The 18,289-nt window shown below is 30.6% G+C and overlaps 1 protein-coding gene across 1 annotated transcript in view; it reads right to left on the reverse strand.

The window, feature by feature from the left end:
• Positions 1 to 386: 386 nt before the first annotated feature.
• The window catches only part of NSUN2 (NOP2/Sun RNA methyltransferase 2), a 32,482-nt gene continuing 14,579 nt past the window's right edge, over positions 387 to 18,289 (reverse strand). Inside the window, exons 8-19 of the mRNA XM_051969827.1 lie at positions 16,642 to 16,716; positions 14,872 to 15,002; positions 12,975 to 13,048; positions 12,258 to 12,388; positions 11,415 to 11,511; positions 10,636 to 10,847; positions 10,123 to 10,215; positions 9,469 to 9,604; positions 7,666 to 7,746; positions 6,830 to 6,968; positions 4,012 to 4,051; positions 387 to 1,846 (exon numbers count right to left, since the gene is read on the reverse strand). Coding sequence (XP_051825787.1) covers positions 1,483 to 1,846; positions 4,012 to 4,051; positions 6,830 to 6,968; positions 7,666 to 7,746; positions 9,469 to 9,604; positions 10,123 to 10,215; positions 10,636 to 10,847; positions 11,415 to 11,511; positions 12,258 to 12,388; positions 12,975 to 13,048; positions 14,872 to 15,002; positions 16,642 to 16,716 — 1,573 coding nt within the window. The 3' untranslated portion in view covers positions 387 to 1,482. The remainder of the gene's footprint in view (positions 1,847 to 4,011; positions 4,052 to 6,829; positions 6,969 to 7,665; positions 7,747 to 9,468; positions 9,605 to 10,122; positions 10,216 to 10,635; positions 10,848 to 11,414; positions 11,512 to 12,257; positions 12,389 to 12,974; positions 13,049 to 14,871; positions 15,003 to 16,641; positions 16,717 to 18,289) is intronic.

Raw genomic sequence — 18,289 nt, forward strand, 5'->3', positions numbered from 1 at the left:
AAAATAGTGGTGATAGCAACAGGAGAAACAGACATTTATGAAGTCCTAACTTTGGCATTGTTTTAGGTGCTTTAAAAACATTGCCACTTGCTCTTCCAACAACCCTAGATAATAGATTCTCTATCAGATCCATTTCAGAGGGGAAGAAACTCGGGCAGATGTCAAGTGATATGCCCAAACATCTGATAACTGAGGCTACATTTGAATTCAAGTCTTCCTGTCTCCAGATCCAGTACTCTATGCACTGTATCATCTAAAAGAAGAGAGGATTTTAGGGAAAAGACAATGAATTTAATTTTGGATATGCTGAGTTTAAGATGTTCACAGGACATTCAGTTAAGACATCCAACAGGCAATTGAAGATTGAAAATAGAAATCGGGAAAGGTTAGGGCTGAAGAAATAGATCTGACAGTCATCTTTATTTATGTAAAAGTTAATCCACAGGAGTTGATCATCACCAAATGAAATACTGTTGAGGAAAAAGTCGCAAGAGGGAAATCCACAGTTAGCAGATGTGACTGAAGAAATAGCAAAGGAAGCAATCAGCATGGAGAACTGAGAGAGTCATCATGAAAATCTAGAGAAAAGACTATAAAGAAAAGTGTAACTGACAGTGTCAAAGGCTATAGAGAATCAAGATGCAAACTGTGAGAAGTTCATTAAATTTAGCAAGAGATCACTTGTAACTTTGGAAAGCAGTTTCTGCTGAATAATGAAGTTGAAAACCAGATGGCAAAGAGTTAAGAACCTGAAAACAAGAAAAGGAAATGGAAGCATTAATAATAAAAATACAACCATATAAAAGATTCATTTAAATAAGATTGTTTCCTATTGGTCAGCTAAATCACAATACATCATAAACTATACTGAGAAAGTTTACTAGTCCTTTATTTCAAAAGGTACAATGGTTACCTGAAACCTCAGATATTAACCTTATTAAAAGCATAAAAATGTGCAATTACACAATTATTAAAGCAAACAGCATTTTTCATAAGGATTAGTATACTTTCATATACATACATGTTTATGTGTGTATCTTAAAAATCATTAATGAATTTTTAGATTCATTCAATCTGTATTTTATAAGAATTCTTTGTAATGAATATTAACATAAAAGAAGAGGGTTCTAAAAAAAGAAAATCCATAAGCAGTTTTATTCTTCAGTCTTCACAATGGAAATTAAGATTTTACTGGTGGCAAGGTCCATTGCCGGCAATAGACACACCCAAACCAGCAATGTCATAAAAACAAAAGGACCAAGAAAAGTAAGTTATTTTATAACCAGCTGAAAAATACTTCTTGCTAAGCTCCATAAAAGGGTAAACTGAGGGGCTGTGTATGATAATGCTCATGCCTCTTTGCAACATATTAAAAAAAATTTTTTTTAAGATAAATCAAAATTTTATATATTTTTTTCTTTATCTCAACAAAGCAAGGCAGGCAGATGCAAACTAAAAAGCATTGAGTCTTTGGTATTATGGTCAACACTGGGTTTGATTTTTGGAATCTTGTGGCTTGTCATTTTCCATTTTACTTTCTGTTTCATCAAGGGAATTTTCCAATGATTCCTGCATTAATTCATCCAATTCGTCCTCCATTTGTGAATCTGAGTTGACCGATTCTTTTGTTTTGCATTCCATATCCATTTCTTTATCTGTCTGTTTGGCAATGGTCTGGCTTTCCTCTAATTTATTTGTAGACTCTTCTTTTCTCTTCTCTCTAAATACCTCCACTCCCATCATCCTTAGATAATGAAGTCGTTCATTCTTGGGTACAAAAGCACGAATTGAAGTTTTTCCACGCCATCCACATAGCACAATAGGGCACTGAAGAGTATCTGGTTTCCTATAATATGAAAATATTTCAAATTTTCATATGAATATTGAAATAATTTAACAAGTTAAAAGATATTAGTATATAGGCTAACCATTTATTGTCAATGATTTTATAGTGACTTCTCCAAGTTTTAAGACATAAAGCAATCTCTGCTTCTTAATATAATAATATTTATTATTTTGAATTTATATATCATTTTCCTCTAACGAGCTCAAATCATCTTCATGTGATGAACTAGAAAGTGTGATACAGTTGATAATAAGTTTGCCACTGAGTCAGAATGACCTGGGTTTAATTCCTGGGTCTAATTCCTGGGTCTGACATATACTGGCCAGGAATCTCTGGGCAAGACTTCTCCCTTCTCAGCCTTCCCTATAATGAGCTCTCTAAAAATAGAGCGAATGGCAAGGATCTGAGTTGTAATGATAATTTCTCAGTAGAATTTCCTATGCCAAGGAATCACAGATCCAGTTTCTAATTCCGATGCTGAACTAAGAAACCAATCAATAGATCTGAATGAACTATATTTTTAAGGAAAAAAACAATCCAATCCTAGTTTTTAAATGTTCCCAGAGATATTCTAGAAAATCCACACAAAAATCAAAGATTTATTAATGGGAATAATATATTAAAAGAATCTTTATCTGATACTTAAAAAAAAATCTCTGGAATTTCATGGTGTAGAGACCTCATAGTGAAGAAATCCCCACTGTCAATGCAGGGTGACAACTGTTCTTCAGATTATACAGTTTTATAATAGTCTCAGCTTCATGTATATTTAAAGTAAATTCATTTTCTCTCTTGTCCTAGTCACTCAAATTCCCCCTCCACAATTTCTTCTATTAAGTCATTTCTCTCAAACTAGAAATAACTTTCATTTATTTCACTCAGATAACGAATCTCATCAAGTTTTCCATAGGATATCATTCCTTTCTATCTGTTCCCACTGTTATCATCCAAGCTCAATTTTTCCAAATTTCCTACAATGTACCTAAATAACAGTGTTAAACTTTATAAAGGTCTTAAGTTACTGAGTTCATCACATCACCAGCCCACTTTAAAACCTTTTTTTTTGTGTGTGAAAAGAATATAGCCCCAAATTCCCAACCTAATATTCAACCAATGAACATTGTTTTTAGTACTTGACATTTATACATGCTCTGAGTAACCACATTGATCCTTATCTTCTGGATACACTGTTATCACATTCATTGCCATTACTATATAGTTCTGACCATCTAAACACACACATTTTTCATAATTCAGCTAAATCTCTACAGCTCTTCTATAAGGCTCTTCATAACTCAAATGTATATTAAAAATCTCTTTTATGAATTCTTACAGTAATTATTTCTTCTCTCTACTATATGCTTTGATATTTACTCATGTATTGGCTTGTATTGTTTATCATTTGCACCTATTTAAATGTCATCTGGGTTTTAGGGTCCTAAGATGAGGAGCCACGATTGAGCACATAACACTGCTAGCATCTTTAGAAGACAATAATTTGAGAACTCACAAAGAGGATGAAAACTACATTTCATTACTATTCCAAGGAAGGACTAGCAGATCCTATCCTTGGTCAAGCCAACAACAGGAGGGAGGAGAATGATAAGGTATGAGGAAGACAAAAATTAGATTTTGAAATCATTTTTAGTTATTTCCTACTAACTTGTACTCATTTTACTTTTGTACTGTTATTCAACCTAAGAACCTGCCACTTTGAGCCGAAGGAAAAAATATTCTTTTTCCAAGTTTATTTTGCCAGGTAATATCAGGACAATCCTTAACTCTTCTTAATACATTATTAATTTCTCAAAGAATTTGGGATTTCTTTCTGCTTATGGTTGTGGGGAAATATTTTTCTAACTAACTTCTAACTAAATCCAGAAGCATTTTTAAGCTGGCATTTTAAATAAAGTGCTCTCAAAACAAGCTGGTAACAGTAGTTGATTGCAATAATATGCTAAAAGAGCTAGAAAAAAGTTTAGTTTTTAAATGTTCCCAGTAGTATTCCAGAAAACTTTTCAGTATTTGCATTTCAAGTAATTTAAAATAAAATTTTAAGATAAATAAAATCATCAAATTCCTACCATTTCAAAATAACCTCTTCTCAAATAAAAATTCTAAATCTTCCATTTAAGCATTCAATCAAAAGACATTTTTTTACTTACTGAGCATCTGGTTCATATTTCAGGACAATGCTTCCCTTAGCTAGAAGAGAAACCAAAGATATTTAGCCAGTATCATTACTAGCTTAAACAATGTTAAAAATTATCTAATGACAATCTACAATTTACCTTGCACTGCGGAAGAGAAAAAAAAAAAAAGTATAAAAGATAGACCATGCTTTAAAATGTTTATGATCTAGCTAGAGCCACATTATATACACAGAAAATATTCATACAATATAATACACTACAAAATAAAAGAGCAAAACGAATATTGTAGATATGCTATAGGAACTCAGAGAAAGGGGAGATTAATGAAAAATGGGAAGTTAGTGAAAGTTTAGATGTCTTAAAATATAAGTACAACAAAGCTAGATTATGAAGGGTTTTGAAATTTAAACAAAGGACTTTAGATCTGATGTTGCAAAAAATCTGGTGTTGATTATGGGTTTGTTTTTTTTTTTTTTTAGTGAGGAATTAAGAAGATAAAAATAATATTTTCAGATTATAGAATCTCAGAAGTAGAAAAAACTTAAGAGGTCACTTAATCAAACTTTTTTCTGAACCAGAACTTTCTAAATAATCCAATCCAACAAGCTTTTTATTAAGTACCTGATACATGCAAAAACATTAAAACTGGGCTCTGTGGATACAAAGACAAAAAACAATAACAAAAACCAATCCCTTTTGGAATTAACAGCTTTTAATCTTTTAGCTATTAATATGAACTGATTGTACAAACCAGAATGTTACATACATCTCATGTGCCTATGCTATAGGTATTATAAATACTATCAGATTCATTTTACAGATTAGGAGACTGAGGCACAGAAAGATTAAGAAAAATGATAATGGTCATAGAAAAGAAATTCAGGCCTTCTTGATTGCAGTTCCTGCATAACAAAATGCTGTCTTTAAACAAACTTGAAAAAGTGGTCACTCAGTTTTGACTTAAAAAAAGTCTACTGAGGGGCAAACCCATTTAACTCTTGAGATAGCTCATTCTACTTTTGGAAAGCTAATTGTCAGAAAATTCTCCTTTAAATCACTCCTACATCTGCCCTCTAATTTCAACCTATTACTGCTGGCTGTTATGTGGGGCCAAGCAAGACAAGTCTAATCCTTCTGAAAGAATTATCTGGTAGCTGGTAGAGGCAAGATAGCGTCAAAGACCCCAAAGTCAGAAAAGAGAACTAAAATGTGATTTGATGAAGAAAGCCTAGACTAAGACTATAAAAGTAAATCAAAGAGATGCAAGAGAGATATTTTGCAGGAAAAACAAAACTTGATAAATGAATGGTTATAGGGAATGAAAGCAATCTAGCACTCAAGAAACAAAGTGCCACTGACAGGAAAAAAGGTAGGAAGAAGGAGATATAAAGATTAAAAAGTTAAATGTTATCTCTAGAATCATCAATTACAATAATATAATCTCCAACTACTATTATGTGTATCATTAAAAAAAAAAAAAAGCAAACATATCTGAATTGATAACATTTGGAAAACCCTTTAATCAGAGACAAAATACTAAACATCTCGGACCATTGGAAAATTCCAACATGACATTTCTTATAATCTTTTCTACTTTCCAAGGCCCAATAAAAGCTGCATGCTCATTATATAATAATAATAATCATTACTATTAAGATTTCATGAAACTTAATCAGAAATATAGAACCAAAGAGATTAAAACAGAATAAAGGAACAAGAATAAGATGAACAAAAAATTCAGAGGAAAAAAGAATACTGTTGTTTCTCAAGAAGAAACAAAAGTTTTTACCTACATTAATAGGCAAGTGCATGAAATGTAAAAAGTGAAAACAAACACTAAATAAGGCTCAATTTTATGCAAGATCCTCAATATTTTATAACTACCTTGCACAAAGAATACAGTAATTCTTCATTTTATTTCATGTGAATACTGATCAAAATGTCAAACAAAGCACAACTTATAGACTGAAATAAATAAGGCTGAAGCTTTGATCACACTCTCTTCTATGGTTCAAGTTCCTTTCTCACTTGCTTCCAGATTACTTTGAGATATTTAACAAAAATAAATTACATATCTTATTTCTATTGAGTATTTTGTTATTTTTACAGAAAGAACAAAAAAGAAATTACAATCTGTAATTTCATTACATAGTTCGGTTGCTGCTTTTAATTGTTAAATTTTGTGGTTTGATATCCTACTGAACTGTTTTCTAAATAGTCTTTAGAGAGTTTTAGATAAGAGTATCAAACAAAAACGTTTTTGGGGAATGAAGTTACAACACGAAAACTTGTCTGGGAAACTCCAGTCCCTAATAAAGTAGTCAAAGTAGAAAACAAGTTTCTTAGGGACTGATATTTTCATTTTTGTCTTTGAATTGACAAAGTATTGCCTTCTGAACTGAACTAGAAAGAACACCACACTTTTTTTTTCCCCTTAAAGTAAATCTAATGATAAATGAGGAATCTTAGTTGTCAAAACTCCAGGTTAAGAGATCTAAGCTTAGTTGCACAAACTTTACTCATGATAGTATTTTGATTAATACAAAAAATGCTGTGAGAAAAACATTTTTAAGAAAAGGGAGAAATCTCAACAAAAGTACTTCTTTATAGGGAGAAAATAAAACTTAAAACATTAAGTGATTTTAATAATATGAAAAAACATAAAACAAAACAAAACAAAACAAACAAACAAAAAAAGCAGTACATTTTATAAAGCCTAATAATCTATCTAAATCAATTACATTCCTCCCCCCTCTCCCCATACCACCAAGGCAATTGGGGTAAGTGATAAATCAATTAATTTTCCATAGTTGATATAATAAAAACTTACCCATATCTTTAGCTTGTCTGTGTGTCTCACTACTAAACTTACTAAAAAATGGGTTTTCCTGGGTTAATAAAATTTTAATATCTTCTATACACACAACAATGATTCTTGAATTAATAAATGGATACAATGTATATATTCCCTGTTGGAATAAAAAAAGATTATCACAATGTCATCATTTTCACCTTAAACAATAACAAAAAATAACTCAACACACATTTTCTAAAATTAAGAAACAAGAGTATCAAGAAACAGAACAAGCCATTAATCAGCTCCTTAAGAAAAAATCCCTAGGATCAGATAGATTTACATGGGAATTTTACCAAACATTTAAAGAACAACAACTCCCACACTATATAAATTATTTGAAAAAATAGGGAATAAAGAACTCCTACCAAATTCCTTTTATGACACAGACATGGTACTAATACTTAAACCAGGTAGGACAAAAATAGAGAAAGAAAACTACAGATCAATCTCCCTAATGAATATTGAGGCAAAAATCTTAAATATTAGCAAAGAGATTACAGAAAATCATCCCTAGGATAATACACCATAACCAAGAAGAATTTACACCGGGAATGCAGGGCTGGTTCAATATTAGGAAAACTATTAGTATAATTGACTATATCAATAACCAAATTTATAAGAAACAAGAGTATCTTTTAATATGAATCCTAATAAAAACTTAAGTATTGAGTACTTTTATACAGGCCTTGGGAAAGATATGTCTGAGCTTTGAAATTTGGTGTCTTGGCAAGTTAAGTTTTAGCATTGAGAGATTAGCTATGCAAAATTTTTAAAATTCTGTGACCACCAATCAGGAATTTTAGAGTTACCTCTTGCGCCAGGCGGAAAGCACAACCAAACTGTTCTCCATCATTATTCCGAGACCATACTTTTATCCCAGTGTTAATAACCTGTAATTGATGAAAATATATTCAAAGGTTGGAAATTATGAAGCTTGAGCTTAAAGCCACTCAGAAGCAAGAAGAAACATTTTCATTTTTATCAAAGGTATTTTGGAATAAAATGGTTCCTAATTTGTTCCTTCTTTCTTAAACATAAATAGGGGAAGAAAAATTATAAAACTGGACTAACAATTATAAAATGGGGAATATATATCAAAGGAAAATGGCTCAGAGGTTCAATGTTTTATACAAAGTGCTAATTAAAAGATTGAGATCTACAAAGGACCTTAGGAGTCCAAGCAATCTAAATTCCTCACTTTAAAGACAAAATTGCCCCAGAAAGCTTAAGTGATTTATTCAGATGTAAACTTCAGAGCCAGAATTTGAATCCAACTCTTCCTATTCCAAATCCAGGATGCTTTCAAAGGGCTCATGCTGCCTCTCAAAGAGACAAGATTTTCCTATATATTTTCTTATTTTGTTAAGATAATTAAGATAGAGAAGACTGTGATAAGCGAGGAAGAGTGGAGAGAAAATAAAGAAGATAGAAAGGTGATCTATGAATATAAGCTTATGCTGCTATACGTTCTTTAGCTTCAAAGTAAGTTTCCCAATCTATTTTCCTTTTTTTATTCCCCCCATTTTAAAAAACAGTACTTTATTCCCTCCCCACAATATATGTCAAGATAATTTTTAGCATTCATTTTTACAAGATTTTGAGTTCCAAATTTGTCTTATTTCCTATCTCCCCAACTCTCCTCTTTTTAATTAAAGCTTTTTCTTTTTTTTTTTTTTTTTGGGATGAGGGAATTGGGGTTAAGTGACTTCCCCCAGGGTCACACAGCTAGCAAGTATTAAGTGTCTGAGACTGGATTTGAACTCAGGTCTTCCTGATTTCAGGGTCAGTGTTCTATCCACTGCACCATCTAGCTACCCTAAAACTTTTTATTTTCAAAACCTATTCATGGATAATTTTTCAACATTGAACCATATAAAACTTTGTGTTCCAAATTTTCCCCTCCTTCCCCCATCCCCTTCCCCCTAGATGGCAAGTAATTCAATATATGTTAAACAAGTTAAAATATTATGTTAAATCCAATATATGTATACATATTTAAACAATAATCTTGCTGCACAAGAAAAATCAGATTAACAAGGAAAAAAAATTATAAAATGCAAGCAAACAACAACAACAACAAAAAACTGAAAATGCTATGTTATAATCCATACTCAATTCCCACAATCCTCTCTCTGGATGTAGATGGCTCTCTTCATCACAAGATCATTGGAACTAGCCTCAATCATCTTATTGCTCAACCTCTTTCTCAGTGGAAGAAGCTACATGGCCATGCTATAGCTCAGGTCCAGATATGAGATAAGAATCACATTATTACTGGTACTGGTACAAAATGTTCTAGTATGTGCATCTATAAAATATTATATTAATTTTAAAATTTATAAATCTTAAGGTAAATTAATCATGAAGAATTACGAAAATAATGTAACTGATTTTAGCATTATCAGCAACCAAATGGTAAGGGCTCTTTAAAAATTCAATCGTCACACTTTCTTACCTACATTTAAAAACATGTTAATTTTAAAATCATTAACATTTACAAACTATATGCATATGACAAAACTTATTTCCAAAATAAGGAGGATTAAAAACTGGATAAACACAAGAGCAAACACTCCAATTTACATATTAGTTATTAAAATGCTAAGTTATACCTTCATTCTCTCACTGTTATTCAGCAACACGTTTCTCAGCTCCTTAGAAACCATATACAATTGTCGTTTCTTCCCTTCTTGGGTTCGAGTCAATAAATTCATCTTTGGGAATGAAGGACCCAAAGCATAAAAATTCCTGCAAATAAAACAACATATTTTATGCCTGGAGTTCAGAATTCATTAACTCATGACTTCTTAATACATTGCAAACTGTTTCCAAATACATCATCTATGAGGAGATATGATTTGCCCCCTACTTCAGACATAACTGAAATGATCAGACAACAGTAATGTAATATAACTGCGTTACGTAATAATATGTATAATGTAAAAAGTTTTTTAAAAATAAAAATAAAAGCATTTAACAGAAAATTAGTTTGAAATTTAAATGAGGATTTTAGTTTATAACACTAGATAATCTGAACATTAGTATTAAAAAATTTACTAACAGAACACAAACTGTGCTTTTTCAGGTAAAACTTCTGTTCCATATATTACATTTATTAACAGCTACAGCAGACAATCCACTATTTTATTACCATTACACATTAACATAAGAGTAATGTCTTTTATGATCTAGCCCAATATAAGAATCTTTAGCTAATGATTACACATTATTTGTTAATCCATTAAAATAAAAAAAATTATTCTTACTGGATAGGTGGAAATAATGGATCATCTTCAGGAATAAATACAAATGGATCTTCTTTAAATCCAAACAACTTCATTTTCTTTGACGGGGGTGGACTAAAGCAATTATGAGATAAGAACAACAAATTTGTAATTAATGATCAAAATGATAATTAGCACTATTTAAACACAATAGCAAGAATATTTCTCAAATTCTTTTCCACCATTCCATACCCTTCTAAACTTCACATAAGAGCTATTGATAAAATTATGATTTTGATCAGTTTTTGGTAAATTTACTGACTCCAAGCAAAGAACAGAAAAAAAATTTACAAGACAAATTATGAAGTACTATAGATTAGAAAATAAAACTTACTTCTTTAACTTCTATGCCAACTCAGTGTATAGTTTTTACTGCTCCCTCCCAAAGAAAAGACTAGCTATATATTTTTAAAAGTGTGATTCTTAGATCCCATCCAATTTAACAATGGCATTAGAAATTATAAAAATATTCCTATGAGAACATAAACTGCTTACCCACATACACCATCTTTCTTGTTAATCTCACTCTCCAAATTTTGCGTTCTCTGCATGGTTTCATCCCCCCCAGTTTCAGTAACAGGTCTATCACCTGTTTCTGCAGAAGCTGTGAGACTTGTTTCTGTAGGGGCTGAAGCACTCATCTTTACAGAGACTGAAGAATTAGATTCTGCAGCTTCTCCTGTATGCATAGGAGATTTTCGCTGGAGCTATCAGAAAATCATGAGGATTAAGAATATATTTCAAGTAAACAGAACTTAAATTTGTTATTACCCACATAACTAAGCATCAACAGACTTGTTTACCAAAACCTAGATTTATTTTTTAAAAGTTATTCCCATATACTTTAGGGATAAACTTGAAGGAAAACAAAAAACTATTTCATAAAACAAGTAATATTCAGTTACAAAACTGACTGAATGACTATCAAAAAGGTAGAATGGATCTCAAAAGATTGTCCAAATTCATCACCTGGATATATAAACTATCTTTATGCATAGCATCTTTATGAAGTATTGTCTAGCCAAGGTTTTAATAATTCTAGTGACTAGGAATTCAAGACTCCTTTGAGTTTTTTTCTCTCCTCATTGAAGTTAATAATTTAAGAAAATAGTAATACCCAATAGTTGTAGGGCACTCCAATACAGAGTGGACAAGCCCTACTAAGCCGCCTCCTTCACACTCCCTATATATCCTGTCTTCCATTGAACTTGTTTATTAGTTTCAGCTGAGAAGTACAACTACTTAGCAGAGTTCTTTTCAAGAATAAATTGTACCTTAGGTTGACGTTTATTCCAAGGCATCGAAGATTTCTTGACTAATACTGCCACAAAGAACCCTCCGGTATTCTGGTGATGTGGTAATATTCGAAGGCTAATTAAAAACACATACACATTTAAGCTATTCATCTATTTGGTGAAATTATTTTTATGCATAAAAATAACACAGCAATTACCCAAGAGCTGGGTATCTTCATGAATTAAAAAAATCCAAAAAACTCACATATCTGTAAGCACAGTGGAACAAATTAAAATAAACTGAAATGTTATCAAATTTTGTCTTTCACTAACTTGGCAGTACAAGAAATGTCTAAATACTATATTTGCAACCAATATCATAACTTCTCTGACAGTTCACTACAAAATATTAACTGTGACTCCCAAGCAGAAAACTCAATTCTTGCATATAATTTTGATCCCTTTCACTTATATGCCTAGCCATGATTCTGATGGTTTGCTTTCTTTCCTTACTTACTAAGAAGAAGGTAAAGAAATTAAAACTAAAGTTTAAGGCATATAAACAGGAATATAGCTATCTCAAGTGAAAATGGGTTCTTCTACCCATTGTTACTTTTATACACCTCAAGTATGTTCAGAGAACCTGAAACATGGGTTATATACAACTAGAAGATAAAAAAGGTCACTGAAAATCTCAAATTCCTATAAATAACCCACACTTGCCTATGGGATGTTGACACCTAGATTTGGAGATGCATCTCCTATACTACTGTAAAATTTATCAAAAGAATTCCTACAAATAGACGAACCTTTTCACCTCAAACCTCTTTAGTTAAAAGTACATAAAACAATGTATGTGTTTACCAACACATGGAAACTCACCAACGTTCTAACTTCATTTTCTTTAAATTTTCTTGACATTTTGGGGGGAACATAGTAGGGCGAATTTGAGTATGCCTACTCTGAGGTACATCTTTCCAATCTGCAAACCACTGTCCATCTTTTGTCATTACCTTCAGGAAAAAAATACAACCAAAACCAAATATATTAACCAAATGTACCAATGCTGTTTGAGAATATTAAAAAGCATAGAGGGGGGAAAAATCCAAAATTATCATTACTGGTATTAAATTCATATTTGGAATGAAAATTAAACTTGATGAAAAAGCACAATAATTTTTACAGCAACTCAAAGGAAAATGTACATAATTATTAAATAATAAAATCTAAAACCTTAAGTTTAACAACTTTCAGACTTTTCACTTCAATACAAAGCAGTGAATTATTTTATACTAAGAATTGCTTATATTTTATTCTAGAGGAAAATAAAAAATAAGGATGTAATTCAGAAGATGGGAATAAAACAATATCTTTTCTCCTCATAGTATGGCCAGGAAATCATTGTACCAGGACTTCTGTAGCATGACATTACAAATTATTTCATTATATGCTTAATCTCTGTACCCAAATACAATATTACTCAAATTACTGAATTAAATGCAATAGCAATTCAGCCATTGGTCTATCTTTCCATGAAATGAAAATGATCTATCTTCTAGCTAAAACCACTTAAAATATTTTAAATATTTTCTTTATTACCTTCCACTCTGTGATCCCAGGCATCCACTTTAAACCTGGCAACTCAGAAGAAACATCAGCAAGCTCCAAAGCCCCTGTATAAAAGAGAAAAGCATTAATAACAAGATTGGGATTTATATAGATTTTAAATTGTACATATGAATGTACATGTATATATCTACATACAAATAAACATAATTATAAATTATTATAAATTAAAATTTTTTTAATTGTGGGAAGAAGACACAGAACCTCCACTCTAGTTTTATCTTTATTTGTCTCAAAGAATATTTTCTAAAATTTGTATTTAACCAATTTAGTGCAATAAATTGAATTACGGAATTAAGGGAAAGGATTAAATGTCTTAAGGGGACATTATATATATTGAAGTTCCTCACAAATGAAGGAAATGCTAGAATTTAGAATTTTAGCTAAATTTAGAATTTAGAAATTTTAAGCCAGGTAATGTACCTTTTTTAAGACAAAAGAGCAAAAGTGGATTATAGCAATTAAATAGCTAGATGAGATGTTATTCATTACAGTGCTGAAGGGGTTTAGCTTCTACCGTTTTGTCATTCTGAAAAATAGGGAAGGAGGAATGTAGAGAGAAGGCAGCAAACTCTCCTTTCAGTCTAGGTTAAATAAATACCTAACGATCAGATCTTTGGCAAGCCGGACTAATTCAAATTCAGCATGAGATCAAGATTCCTTTGGTAGCTATATGAAAGATTCATTGGGAAAACACTATGCCAAGAGACCAACTAATTGGTAACAGCCATAAAATGGAGAAGATATGGACATATAAAGTATTGTTTTGATATAATCAAATAAAACCTAATAATTGGTAGATGTGGGACTTGAATTAAAAGTAATGGATTTAAAGACACATTATTTCAAAAAAAAATATACAACCAGAGGCAGGAGTGGATTGTATTCTTTAAGGTCCTTTCTAGCTTTAAAATGTGATGATGTTTAAAACTCCCAAAGAATCTAAAAGCTATATGCTTTAAAAAGTAGTATGTATGTGGCAAGAAAGATACCGTGAGGAGTTAGGTAACCTACACTGTAAATTTGATCTGAAAATATTAAATGAAATTGGGAAAGATATAAAATCAAGTGGAAACTTCAAATTTCAAACTGTTTTTTTCCTTCACCGTGGCTTGTTTTTGATACTAAATCAAAGGAATGTGGAAAAAATTTGCCTTTTCCTTTTCCAGAAAGCATAAAAATAAAATCTAAATTCCTAACTGCCTCTTAAAAAAAATCTTACTACATGATCAAAAAACTGACCTGCAAAAGTTCTGGGTATAATTTTACTAGTCATGTAGAATACACATAGTATAGTTCCAATAATTCCTATCAAAACTTTTAGGCAATACAAGTATTTTTAAAAAGCAAGTATTTATGGTCTCAAAGTTTTTGCAATGTGCTTATATAGACACAACTTAGACATTATATAAAAATAAAGACATGGAATATTAAACCTAGAAAAATTCAAAATCAGAAGAACTTATTGTATAACAAAGACAAATAGGTAATAAAAAAAAGAGTACAATAAGTTATAAATAATGCCTCCAGATGAAACTAACAATAACGGTTATATGATATGGAGAATGTTTTGCAAAGAATAGCCAAGATAACAATAAATATTTAAATAGTTTATATAATTTCTCCTCACTTTGGTCTTTTGAATAAGTAACAGGAAATATTAAGGGATTTAGTGAAAAGTGTAAATAGAGTTAATATTTTTTAAACTTTCCAATATTATAGAGCTAATTTTCCTTTTAGTTCCCAATTTTCCAGGTAGTTCAAGAAAAGTTACACACATTATTTAACTATACAATGTATACATTGTACATTTTTTATATTTTTAAATTATTTTAATTTTTAAATTACAGTTTTAAATTATTTTTTTTACCTTCACTTTTCTCCAACAGTGAGGCTATGACTGCTTCATCCTCAATAGGATTTAATGAACATGTGGAATACACCATCCTGCCACCTTCCGCCAGCTGCTCAACCCCACGTGTTGCTATCCTAAGCTGTAAACTAAAAGGATAATACACTCTAGATTAAATAGAAATTGAATTGTTCCCTATTCCAAAAAAACCTTCTCTCCAAAATTATTCTAGAAGTTCTTCAAATACTTTAACCAAGTCATAAATATAGAGCTAAACAAACTATAGATTAATGAAGGTAATTTCAAAAACATCAAATTCAGTATCTGCTGCTAAATTAATCAAAATAATTCAGTCTTTAGATCAAAAACTAGCCAAAAAATCTAATTTATAGGTAAGTTAAAAACAGTGTAAAATGGAATATTTTAGAAATAAAGGTATTTTTCTTCCAGAATTCTTTCTCTTGGATTAGGGTCTCTTAGCAATTATGCCCATAGGAAAAGCCATATATTATCTGACTACAGGTGCAATATATATCCAGAGTGAAAATGGTGTTAGAGTATGTATTATGTTGCTGGATCAGTATTAGGCTGGGATAATCTTGAAATGCTAACAAAACTGCTTTCAGGATTCTGAACAGAATTGTTTCGTAGCTAAACACTGAAATTTAGTTGGCCTGCAGCATATTACTATTTAGCAAATGAACTTAATATGACTCTTCTTTACAAGCAAATAGGACTATTAGATATATGATATGGGTAGTTTTCCATCAAAAGAATTTCATTTTGACTCTTAAAAAATCTTGTAGCCAGTAAGAACATTAAATAGCCAAAACCAACCCAAACTTGCAGAATTGTTTCTAAAAAGATGTGCAGGAACACAAAAGGAAACTTCCAAGAAAGTAAAAACTTAACCAACTTATTTTCTTTTCAAATTAATCAAATGAAACAGAAGTCACACTATGCATATAAAAAGTAATTACTCCTAAAAAATTAAAAAATAACATTTTCTATTGTTTTGACATCAGATTTATATATACCCAGGAAAAGGTTACTGAATTTATTAAAAGGATAACCAGGGCAGCTAGATGAGGCAGTAGATAGAGACTGCCCATGTCAGGAGAACCCAAGTTCAAATCTGGTCCCAGACATTTAATACCTACTAGCTGTGTGACCCTGAGCAAGTTGCTTAATCCCAGTTGCCTAAAGAAAAAACAAACAACAAAAAAAGGATAGCCTTTGGTATACATCCCTACTCAAGCTATTTTAAGATGAAATTACTTTTACAGTAAAAATGGAACTTTAAATCTAAGAATTTAGTTATACGAAAAAACAAACAAACAAAAACTTGGGGGAAAATAAATGGAGAAACAAAAAGATAATTAGTAGGATGTTATAACAAAGAAGTCATTTGGACAGCAAATAATATAAATAGCACAATAATATCTATGTTAGTAACATGTTACTAGTATGTTAAGATTTAAAAAATCTCTATATTAAGACTATTTGGATTTTTCAAAATCACCAATTTAAGAGTTAGCATATATTAGCTTACTAAAGAATTCATGAAAAGTTTCCAAATCAGCTAACTTTTTTATTTTCATAAATCAATTTGGACTATATTTAGAGATTATACAAATCTGCTTAAATCTGAAACTGAACTTCTAATCATCTCAATCTTTTCATATGTCAAAAGATCTTTAGCTACAATAATTTTTTTTAATTTTATTTTATCAAATAGGTGAGTCTACCTCAAAGAAAATCTCATAAAATATGTAACATATATTTTACCCATGTAGTTGCAAACTATTTAGTGTTGTCCACTTTTTCCATACATCAATGTTTTTCCTCATGGTACCATCTCCACTAAAAAAGAAAAAAAAAATGTTTTTATTAAAAATGCTGCATAAATTCAGGTAATATATCGCTTTCCATTTAAATGATTACAATTGGGTTTTTTCCTTCAAAAACAATTTGATAACAATCTTAAAGAAAGAAGGCATGAACTCACTTTACTATCTTTTAAAACTGCTGGAATATAATGTACTATCTCCTATAAACTGAATTGTAACTTTTTAATTTGAGTAATTTGGAAACTATTTAATTCAAAAATAGATTTTTGAATGCCTCATTAATTTCCAACTAAAGGTAATTATTACTGAAAACCCTTTGCAAAGTTTTAAGACTGGAATGAAAAAATATGAATTATAATTACAATTTTTAATCCATTTCCTTGGCAATAATTGTGATTAGTTTTCACCTATGAAAAAATGCTGCATATATTTTAAATGTTGAGGTGAAATGTACCTAGCTTGGAAATAAACAGACATTAAGACTGTCAAGTTAGTTCTATATGATAATATAGAAAGCAAACTGATAAATCTGACTGGCTTCAAGAGTAAAGCTAAGGAAGCACTTTTCTTTCAAGGATCAATGATCCACAAATGAAACCAATAAAAGAACATTATGATTAAAAAAACAATTAATTGTGGTTTTACTCTAAAAGATGGAAAAATGAAAAGGTTTTAATCATTTAAAAATCATAATGAAGCAAAATATTTAATAAAATCATGACAATTCTCTAAAATAAATAACTAATTTAGAAAGGGTAGAGGAAAGACTCTGTGAACAGATCAACAGATAAAAAAAATATGAAAACAGAGAAAGAATAATTCTTAAATCTTCATACCACCAGGGACTTCTATATACTAAGTCATTTTAAATTTGTGCTACAATGGTACCTAAAGTTTCTCTCTAACTGTCTTGGCTCTCTTCCCTCCAAAACAACACGTTAAGTTATAAATTCCCTGACATCAAGAACTGTGTTCTTTTTTTTTTTTTACCATTGTTTTCCCAATGCCTACACAGAACAATTGTTTACAATCCATGGAACACTGAGATACACATAATAGGAAAAAATATTTGATAAGTTGACATAGAAATATGAAATAAAACAGACATGAGACAGGACTGTATGCAAAGAAACAAACAACAGAAGATATACAGAATGGAGTAAGATGACAAACACAAAAGCTAATGAAGCAATGTCATCATCTTGTGGCTTTTTGAAGTATTACCTCTAAAGAAATTTTAAACCATGTTGCTTTTTGCTAATCACTGGTATAATTGATTACACTAAACTCATTATCAATTAGACAAAACTATAAAGACTTTTATCTGGTCTGGCGACTCAGGTAGGTATTTCACTGCTCTTCTAGAAGATACAACAATCATACTTAAACTATTTTGTGCTGAAATTAGTTATAGTTTCAATTAATTCTAGGACATATGTTACTCTGAAATACTTTATACTCCCTGTTAAAAGAGAACATGGTCCAAAAGGAGAAGTATATGATTAAACAATACCTCAACTTAAAATATGCTCTAAAAATCATTATTTTATAAAAGAATTCCAATGTACTTAACAAAAAAAAACAAA

Source organism: Antechinus flavipes, chromosome 1 (assembly GCF_016432865.1).
Source record: "Antechinus flavipes isolate AdamAnt ecotype Samford, QLD, Australia chromosome 1, AdamAnt_v2, whole genome shotgun sequence".
Lineage (NCBI taxonomy): Eukaryota > Metazoa > Chordata > Mammalia > Dasyuromorphia > Dasyuridae > Antechinus > Antechinus flavipes.